The 10,729-nt window shown below is 32.5% G+C and overlaps 1 protein-coding gene across 12 annotated transcripts in view; it reads right to left on the bottom strand.

The window, feature by feature from the left end:
* Nucleotides 1-3,070: 3,070 nt before the first annotated feature.
* Nucleotides 3,071-10,729, bottom strand: part of LOC134275165 (unconventional myosin-Va-like) — a 58,883-nt gene continuing 51,224 nt past the window's right edge. For all 12 annotated transcript variants that reach the window (XM_062757404.1, XM_062757405.1, XM_062757410.1 and 9 more), the window contains 9 exons: nt 10,317-10,469; nt 10,040-10,191; nt 8,416-8,505; nt 7,774-7,924; nt 7,458-7,588; nt 5,203-5,274; nt 4,979-5,064; nt 4,537-4,708; nt 3,071-4,235 (listed from right to left, as the gene is read on the bottom strand). In XM_062757404.1, the coding sequence (XP_062613388.1) occupies nt 3,996-4,235; nt 4,537-4,708; nt 4,979-5,064; nt 5,203-5,274; nt 7,458-7,588; nt 7,774-7,924; nt 8,416-8,505; nt 10,040-10,191; nt 10,317-10,469 (1,247 nt within the window). In that variant the 3' untranslated portion in view covers nt 3,071-3,995. The remainder of the gene's footprint in view (nt 4,236-4,536; nt 4,709-4,978; nt 5,065-5,202; nt 5,275-7,457; nt 7,589-7,773; nt 7,925-8,415; nt 8,506-10,039; nt 10,192-10,316; nt 10,470-10,729) is intronic.

The raw sequence follows: 10,729 nt of genomic DNA, 5'->3' as shown, positions 1-10,729 counted from the left end.
ATTCTAACTGTAACATAAAACATCCCGAATTATACGGATTTTTGTTTAATTTTATTTAATGTTCCCAAAAATATGCATCACAATAAAATTACAATTTCATTATACCTTGCGGGGCAAAATTTGACTGATATCGTCTTTGACTGAGAATTTTCAATGGAAAATAATGTCATTAGTAAAAGCAGGAGTTGTCCATCTTATAAAGGGTGTGTAAACCTTAATTCTAATATTTCCATTTTTCGATCCCATAATATGTGGCGTTAAATTACATGAACATACAGTCCTCTGGATCTCTATATCCTGCAATACCTTGATTCATTTGAATTCTCCACTGTGAAACAAAAACAAGAAAATATGCATGTTTAACTTTTTTATTCATATTTTAAAATTAACTGCTACTTGTGTGTGCCATGGCCAGAGCCATGTAGCAAAGCATTTCACCAGCAACAAATACAGTGTGGTTTGTAGAAAGTTAACACTGCCACACTCAATATACAGCTACGCTACCGTCATTAGAACCTGTTATTATAATAATACAAATATTACAGTAGAACGCTTATTATGATAATAAATTTTATCATATTTTAATTTATTGCATTTTTTTCAAAACACAAAACTACCTTTAATTTTCTAAAATATTTTAACATTTAGCTGCAGCAGACACACAGTTAATACACCCAGCCAGTTCTTTAAAATTGATCATATTATTGTAGATGATAGATTCTTGCAAAAGTTATTTTTCAACCCATACCATCTAACCAGAAAAAAAAATACATAGTTTGTGCTTGAAATAGTAACACAAATATAGACTTAAAGAATAGACACCACATTAAGGATAAATAACACAAACAAACTTTTTTCAGAAATCAGCATTATTTCTCAAAGATTTACATTTAAACTGATAACCTGAATAATGTTTACCAAGTAGAGTGGGAGAATTATATACGATTTTGTCATAAGGTTAAAAAATTGTGCAAAATTGTGTATGGAATTATATAGAAAGCTAAATAAAGTCTCATATATAAACACCAAGGAAATCCTCCGATTTCTTTATATTTATATCATTTCAAATCAAAATCAGTCAAAAAATATATATCACCCCACGCATCCATTTTTTGTTTGTGGTAAGTACCCTTAATAAACATGTTTAAAAATGAAATAGAAAAGCTCACAATTTGGCAAGGAAATAAATAAATGTTTCTTTTTGAATAATGGGGCATTTTAAAGGTTAAAAAACATTTTTTTTAATTAAGTAAAATTTAATTTTTGGTATAGAGCTTTGTATTTACATTTGTGTATGGAAAAAAAAAAATGAGAATAGATGACCTTCTTCTCGCATAAAAATCTGGAATGTTAAACTCTGAATTGGAATGTTTGTTTTTTTTCACAAGAAGGACTGAAATCAAACCATAAATTTATCTATTTTTGGTTATTTTGTTTCAAATTAATTACCAATGGTTCCTAGAACTTCCAAAAATATTAGCAGCACCAATATGTCAAACCAATTACAATAAACTAGAACACTTCATAAATATCAAAAAAGCAGTTTTATATGAAAAGGGAGCTAGACACTATGTTATCAGTGACACATTACATACTCTGTGTTTGAGAACTATTTTATTCTAGTTTCAGTGGATGTATACACATCAGATGTGTATAATATTTAAAATGATACTTTATACACACTGTGTCTTTTTCGCTTATTTTGGCAATTAAAAAATTGGTTCTCAATATCTATATCACAAACAATACAATTTTCCTTGGTGGCCATCTTTATTAAAATTTTAGGGGTAGAAACGGACAGAACAGCTCTGTAAACCTGAGTTTTAAGTGCATGTTTTTTTTTCCTTCTGTTCCAAACAGTCCAATGATAATTCTAGCTCAATTATAACAGTAAAATCTGCAGCAACAAACATAATTTCATGCAGTAAGATATGCTGTCAAGGTCATTCCATGCTGTCAAGGTCATACCATGCTGTCAAGGTCATACCATGCTGTCAAGGTCATACCATAAAATCTTACAATATAATGTATAAAACACAGAAAATATTCTAATTACTATACAAATTTAACAATACAAATAAATAACACATGTATATAACATTAGAACAAGTCAACAGTGCAGGGTTCTACACACATCTTATGGTGTTATTGATACAAGTTAGATAACTCTGGTATTATATTATATTAGTTCTGTGAGGAGTTACTTCCCTTACCATAACCCCTTTCATACTTCCAATTTTATCATCTATAACTATTTTATCTAAATCATACATCTTTCTTGTAAAACGCTGTATGAGAACACACAGTAATGCATCGTTTTGTTCACTTTACTGTTACAGAAAGACTCGACATCATAATGTTGTTTTGATTTGGAGTTGAGCTCTGGTATTATTAGGTGGGAAAATTGTGTTTATAAAAAATGCCCTCCAGTTTATGTGCTAGGAAAATTAAGTAATATAGGAATGCAATTTGTTGAGGAAAAAAAATATCCTCTTTCCCTTCTTATCTCAAAAAAATTCCTGTACAACATGATTCTAAACAAATAAATAACTATATACTACATTACCTAAACATGTCTAAGACAGTGCAATATACACACAAACAGATACACCCTCTATATATATATCCATGTAATAGTACATTAGATATGAAGAGACAAGAAAACTGTACGAGAGGTAAAACAAACGGAGGGATACTCGTGTAACATTGAACAAAAATGGTGATTTCAATATAAACTGTATAAATGATAGATCATTAAATGAAAGAGACAGTTTTCTTAAGTCTTTGAATTTTTACAAGACACAATGAAAGAAATATCTTACATTTTATGAAGGTTAAAATATGTTGCTTAATATATATTTCCAAAATGCATTCATTTATGTGATATATTAATAAAATATTTCTAAAGGCATTTTTAAAATTTTCATTTTTAATTTATTTTCAATGCAATTTTATTTAACATCTTTGGCCATAAAACAAAAAAAGTCATTTTATTCTCCTGCTAGGTTTTGTGGAGAGTTGTTTACCTTTGACCAATATTAACATGTTTAGTCATGTGTGCATTTATTTATAAGCATATTTCAATTTTTATTAAGGATGCTGGTTTAAAATAAGGAGGGATGATTTTGTCAGAGCTATCTAACTTACACACAAACAATTTCAATGTCATTCATTAAAAAAAAAAGTTTCACAGATGAAGATTTTATCACAATTTGTCACAAACGTTGTAAACCTGATTAGTACAATAAGTCATTGATACATGAATGCCTAGAACAGAATGCAAATGACAAAAGACTAAAATATAAATGAAAAAAAAACTACAAAGTGAAAAAGCACCAAAATATTAGCTGAAATCTATCACAATCATATATATCTTGTGTAACTTAGTTTTTTAAGAATTTGTGGTCGACCTCTGTAAGAACTTGTGCTGTTAAGATATGCTCCTTAATTGTTTGATGATGTGTAATAAATTATTACATGTATATTAGTATGCCCTTTGCAGTTTGAAGTTAAATTTACATCAACATAACATATTTAGTATTTTAGCTGAAGGATTTGCAAAAAGAATTATATTTCACATAAAAGTAAGTTTGGAGAAATAAACTCTACACGTCACAGAATTATTTTTATCATAGTATGTGAACTCGGACATGATAAAGGGACAATAATTCACAGAACGGTCATGACCACATGAACTCAGATGAAAAAGAGGCTTTGACCTTCACTAAGAGGATATGTAGAAGAATATATAAGGCAAATCACAGAAAGTGAAAATCTATAAACAGACCAATAAAAAAAGCACAAAATTATATATTAACAAAAAAATCTATTGGCTATCACACATTTTAAGATAAATAAGCGACCAATCAAAAACATTCAATAATAATGAACCTGACCAATCAGAAATAATAGACATAAATCTGACCAATCAGAGACATAAATAGAAATAAATCTGACCAATCAGAACTATAAATAACTCCTATGACTTGTAGACATTAAACACGTGTGAGGAAGTCTAGATGGAGGGCCTCGGGGACGTCTATCGAGTCCAGAGTGAGGCTTGAGGGGTTGAAGGGGAACGTTACGGGGAACGAATACTTAGTGTCAATCAGTAATGTATTGTCTTCCTCTTTCTTTGTGGATTTTAATCTCTCCTGGATTTTACGGATGAAGCTGATCGGAACTCGCTCCTCGAATTCATCCACTGGTGTGTAGAGGTTCAGGATCTTAACAATCTAAAAATAGAACAAGGGGAAGGGAAAAAAATTACAATTTAAAAGTAGAAAAAGGTATTCACAAAATAAAAAACAAAAGAACATATTAAAAATGATCTTAATAATTGGTAAAAAAATTTTCAGCTTTAAAATGCCAGACATGTGAATTAAAAGTTTCATATGTTTTTTAAATCAATATATATGACATCTCAGTTGCCTGGCTTTTAGTGGTTTACAAAATACGATTAAGAGAAATGAATAACCTGGGCCTTGTTAAGTTATGTTTATTTAGTTTCCTTGGCCTTTGTGAAATATGAGTTACCTGCGCTGTAGTGAGTTTTGAGCACATCTCACATATACTGTCTACATCTGCCTCGGACTTGCGAGCCTGTAGGAGTTGAGATGCCTGAGTGATGGGCTCGAGTGTGGACTGAGCCCCGGACTCATTAAGTTTGTTATCTCGCAGCCACTGCTCCAGATGACTCAGGTTATACCTATAAAATAACATCACATGTAGATTACAGAGACTTGTCAACATCTGTGATATTTTAACACAGCAGAAAAAAGGTACCTTGTCTTACCATATCTGTGGACAACAATATTCTAATTCGTTAAAAAAAAATTCTTAAAAAAGATTTTTCTCTATAGCCAATTAAGTAAAATGCATAAATTATAAAGATCTATTCCATCCTTTTATGATTTTTCTCTATAGCCAATTAAGTAAAACAGGTAAATGATTAAGATCTGCTCTGTTCTATAATTACCTGATCTGCATGCCTTTGGACCAGTTACACATGTCCTTTCTGAGTAGCAGGTTATTCAGGGCATTGGAGCCAATGTAGTAGTACAACTGAAAAACAGAAAGGAGTATGAATGGAATTATAAATATCTGTAAAGGGTCTTATCATCATGAATGTTCACCCTGTCCCACAGAAGACATAATTATATAAACGTCCAGACAGATAAACTTGAGACTTAATTTACGAACCTGTCTGAAGACCTGTTTGACTAGTTCCGGGTCCACTGCATGCTGAGACAGTACTTGGTTATATTTGTTCAACTGAAGAAAGAACAAAAAACATGTCAGTTAAAATGAAAATACAACCACATGGCAAAACACTGATGAAAAAAGAATCAACATCAAAATTTACCTTGAGAGAAGTTTATGTCCAAAAATGTATCTAACTTCTATTATTTATCTCAAATTTTGAGGCATTCATTGGTCTAGATTATGTTACTAAGTACTTAAAGATTTCATCAGAGTGTCTTGTTATGTGTCTATGACTTACAGATTTCATCAGAGTGTCTAGAGATGTGTTTATAACTTACAGATTTCATCAGAGTGTCTAGTTATGTGTCTATAACTTACAGATTTCATCAGAGTGTCTAGTTATGTGTCTATAACTTACAGATTTCATCAGAGTGTCTAGTGATGAGTCTATAACTTACAGATTTCATCAGAGTGTCTAGTGATGAGTCTATAACTTACAGATTTCATCAGAGTGTCTAGTGATGAGTCTATAACTTACAGATTTCATCAGAGTGTCTAGTTATGTGTCTATGACTTACAGATTTCATCAGAGTGTCTAGTTATGTGTCTATGACTTACAGATTTCATCAGAGTGTCTAGTTATGTGTCTATAACTTACAGATTTCATCAGAGTGTCTAGTTATGTGTCTATAACTTACATATTTCATCAGTGTGTCTTGTTATGTGTCTATGACTTACAGATTTCATCAGAGTGTCTAGTTATGTGTCTATAACTTACAGATTTCATCAGAGTGTCTAGTTATGTGTCTATAACTTACAGATTTCATCAGAGTGTCTAGTTATGTGTCTATGACTTACAGATTTCATCAGAGTGTCTAGTTATGTGTCTATGACTTACAGATTTCATCAGTGTGTCTAGTGATGTGTCTATAACTTACAGATTTCATCAGAGTGTCTAGTTATGTGTCTATAACTTACAGATTTCATCAGAGTGTCTAGTTATGTGTCTATAACTTACAGATTTCATCAGAGTGTCTAGTTATGTGTCTATGACTTACAGATTTCATCAGAGTGTCTAGTTATGTGTCTATGACTTACAGATTTCATCAGAGTGTCTAGTTATGTGTCTATAACTTACAGATTTCATCAGAGTGTCTAGTTATGTGTCTATAACTTACATATTTCATCAGAGTGTCTAGTTATGTGTCTATGACTTACAGATTTCATCAGAGTGTCTAGTTATGTGTCTATAACTTACAGATTTCATCAGAGTGTCTAGTTATGTGTCTATAACTTACAGATTTCATCAGAGTGTCTAGTTATGTGTCTATGACTTACAGATTTCATCAGAGTGTCTAGTTATGTGTCTATAACTTACAGATTTCATCAGAGTGTCTAGTTATGTGTCTATGACTTACAGATTTCATCAGAGTGTCTAGTTATGTGTCTATAACTTACAGATTTCATCAGAGTGTCTAGTTATGTGTCTATAACTTACAGATTTCATCAGAGTGTCTAGTTATGTGTCTATGACTTACAGATTTCATCAGTGTGTCTAGTGATGTGTCTATAACTTACAGATTTCATCAGAGAGTCTAGTTATATGTCTATAACTTACAGATTTCATCAGAGTGTCTAGTTATGTGTCTATGACTTACAGTGTCTATTTCATCAGAGTGTCTAGTTATGTGTCTATGACTTACAGATTTCATCAGAGTGTCTAGTTATGTGTCTATACAGATTTCATCAGAGTGTCTAGTTATGTGTCTATAACTTACAGATTTCATCAGAGTGTCTATGTGTCTATGTGTGTCTAGTGATGTGTCTATAACTTACAGATTTCATCAGAGTGTCTAGTAACTTACAGATGTTATATGTCTATAACTTACAGTCTATATGTGTCTACTTACAGATTTCATCAGAGAGTCTAGTTATATGTCTATAACTTACAGATTTCATCAGAGTGTCTAGTTATGTTCTATAACTTACAGATTTCATCATTGTGTCTATAACTTACAGATTTCATCAGAGTGTCTAGTTATGTGTCTATGACTTACAGATTTCATCATTGTGTCTATAACTTACAGATTTCATCAGAGTGTCTAGTTATGTGTCTATGACTTACAGATTTCATCAGAGTGTCTAGTTATGTGTCTATGACTTACAGATTTCATCAGAGTGTCTAGTGATGTGTCTATAACTTACAGATTTCATCAGAGTGTCTAGTTATGTGTCTAGTGTCTATAACTTACAGATTTCATCAGAGTGTCCAGAGACAGTTCCCTCACGTCTTCGTCCTGAGTACTGCTGCTTCGCCCTCTCATACCCGAGGGTTTACTGGCTGACAGTCCCGCGATTGCCTCGTGTTCCAGCACCGCAGGCACTACAAAGGGAAGACAAATCAGAAATGATTACTTATGTCAGTGACATCTACTGGTAGACAACTTACCACCCATGGGTTTTATAACCTCCTCCATGTACTTTATCAGATAAACAGACAACTTACCGACCATTGGCTGTATGAACTTCATGTATTTGATTAGACAGACAGACAGACAGACAACTCACCGACCATGGGTTGTATGACTTCCTCCATGTATTTGATCATTGTCTGGAAGATCCACACTGCTAGGTCGCTGAACACCTGTCTGTACTCTGACAGATCAAAGTTACGTAGACAGTGCTCGTTCTGCCGCGACGTGTTCTCTGACTGGAATGTCTGAAACATAAAATGTATGTACATCAAAACTTGGTTATAATGAGGTCACTGGAACCTATGAAGTTACTTTGCTGTATCCATAATTTGTGATATCCATGTAAGGAATTCATAAAATTTATATAGCCAGAGGTCCAAGATAACTTTGCTATAACTCTGAATTCGCTGTATCTTTGTTCATACTATACAAGTTTTACTGTACAGGGTGAGTTTTATTCATCAAAATACCGGTATGCAGTTTATAAATTCAGTACACTGGTACTCTACTTTGAAGTAAATAAAAACATTAACAAAGTTTTACATGATGTTTGCTGAAGGTGGTTTGTTGTGGTTTGATTTTTCAGGAAATAGTACAAATTAAATCATACAAGGGCAGCCGTTATCATGCATCACATTTCCATAGAAAAAGAATCAATTAAATCTCATTCAACAGGTATAGAAAAAGTAGCAATACAGTTAAACCTCAATCAACATGAACCTCTCAGTATTTTCACCTTTTCCCCACTGTACTGCTTTAGGGTGTGTAGAAGTCGACATGTGTTCGCCAACCACAGAATCACTCTCTCCAATTCTTTGTTGTGTTTCTATCAAAAAAAATAACAACAAATGTTTTTAATTAAGAAATAAATAACAAGTTTATAAACTTCAGAGTGGGAATTAAGTGTCTATAACTTGATCAAATCCTGTGAAGGCCGAAGGCCTTCTAGTTATGTGTCTATAACTTCAATTCCCATTGAAGTTTATAAACTTGTTATTTATTACTTATATATACCTTTGAGACAGACAATTGAATATTTTCGAATTTAAATTATTGCACTAACCGTCCATCGTAGATTTTGAAAAATGACGCAAGGTGTAAATCGGCTTGCATGGCGGTTACGCTTCAAATTCATTAGGCTAAGGAATCTATTTCGAAGGGAATATTTTGTGAAAGGCTACTTGTGATCAGTAATAGTGAACAGATTGTTGTCTGAGAATGTTTTATTCGTGAAAATGATAATCGATGCTGAAAAAGACACAAGAAACACGTCCGAAGTTTGATGATAAAAAGTTGGAGGAATTTCGGTCGCTGGAAAGGGATGGATGGATCCGATGTTTTAGACACTTGTCCGAGCCATTTAATTTGCAATTTGATCAAAAATATTCCACGGTTTCAGTAACTAAATGCATACTTATCGTAAAACACTGATAAACACGGAGACACTGGCGACAGCTTTATATTGAACTACGAAAAGGCCGAGGTGTTTGGCAGCTGTTCATGGCATGATTGCATTGATAAATGATATTTTCTGCAAGTGATACATGATTTACCCATTTTATCGTGAGTAAAATTTAAAGATAAAATTAAAGTTTATCATGAAAATTTAACCAAAGGTCTATCCAAAAAATAAGGCTGAATGTTAGAGACTCTGAGCAAACACGTGACCTCCAAAAATGTAAACAAACGAGGCTCCTAAATTTATGTACACAGGTTCAAGATAGCAAAAACAGCAAAACCTTTTACATTTAAAATAAAATAATTATCATTTTACTTGCTTATTTTATTCATTTTTATACACGAAAAGCAAGTACAGGTTTTTTTGTGTGATTTATGTACCGGTAGATATTATTGCGCCGTGTGATTAGGTCACGTAGAACCTCTGACTCTCTCCAAACTTCATACAGAATTGTATTTTCTCTCTGTATGTTTATATAATGGAGAGATACCACAAATGTATATATAGAGTCTTAAACATTAAACATCTTGCTCAAAACAATATAAAAAACTTTTAAATTCAATATGAACAGCATACTTATTAATAATATTTTTTTATATTTAAAAATTAATAATGAACATTACAAACCTTAAATTTTGTATGACTTGACCTATTATTTAAAAATCATGTCAGTTTGGCTAATCTTAAACAACTTTTTGATGATTGACTCACCTTGACCCACTCTTTGATGTTTTAACTCACCATGACCCACTTTTTAATGATTGACTCACCTTGACCCACTTTTTGATGATTGACTCACCTTGACACACTTTTTGATGATTGACTCACCTTGACACACTTTTTGATGATTGACTCACCTTTGATTGACTCACCTTGACACAGTTTTTGAAGATTGACTCACCTTGACACACTTTTTGATGCCGTTGATTGTGTTTGTCAGTAGGGTGCGGACTTTCTCGTCATCGTTGATGTAATCCGTGTGTCGTACACACATAAAAAGAATGTACGCTGGTAGACCAGGTAACAGGCCCTGTGCCACCTTAGGCTTCAAATCTAAAGAAAAAATAGATAAATATTACAAATTATTTTTCAAATAAAAGATCTTTTAATTCTCTAACATCCTAGTGTATATTTATTAAATAGATGATAATTTAGATGACACTTTAGATGACACGTACCCATGATGAGACATTTGATGAGTCGTCCTTCGTCCTCCTTTTTATATTCTAACATTCCCATGTACGTCCTGTCCAGGTGTTTGACTGTTGCCACGTTGTCTTCTGTCTTCTTCTGTTTGTCGTCTTTCTCAAGTTCTGCTTCAATCTCAGCCACTGTACAAAGACAGAATATATATCAAAGTACTGAAAGTACTTATCTCCCCCACTGTACAAAGACAGAAGTAATATCAAAGTACTGAAAGTACTGGTCTCAGTCACTGAACAAAGACAGTATATCAAAGTACTGAAAGTACTGATGTCAGCCACTGTACAAAGACAGAATATATATCAAAGTATTGAAAATATTGATGTTGGCCACTATGGCCATAATAAATAAATTGCTAGATTCTCATCCGATTTTTTTTTTAAAAATC

Source organism: Saccostrea cucullata, unplaced genomic scaffold (assembly GCF_032062105.1).
Source record: "Saccostrea cucullata isolate Sc308-1 unplaced genomic scaffold, CSIRO_AGI_Scuc_v1 ctg708, whole genome shotgun sequence".
Lineage (NCBI taxonomy): Eukaryota > Metazoa > Mollusca > Bivalvia > Ostreida > Ostreidae > Saccostrea > Saccostrea cuccullata.
Note: the sequence above shows the minus strand (reverse complement) of the source record. Positions and strands in the feature narration are given on the sequence as shown.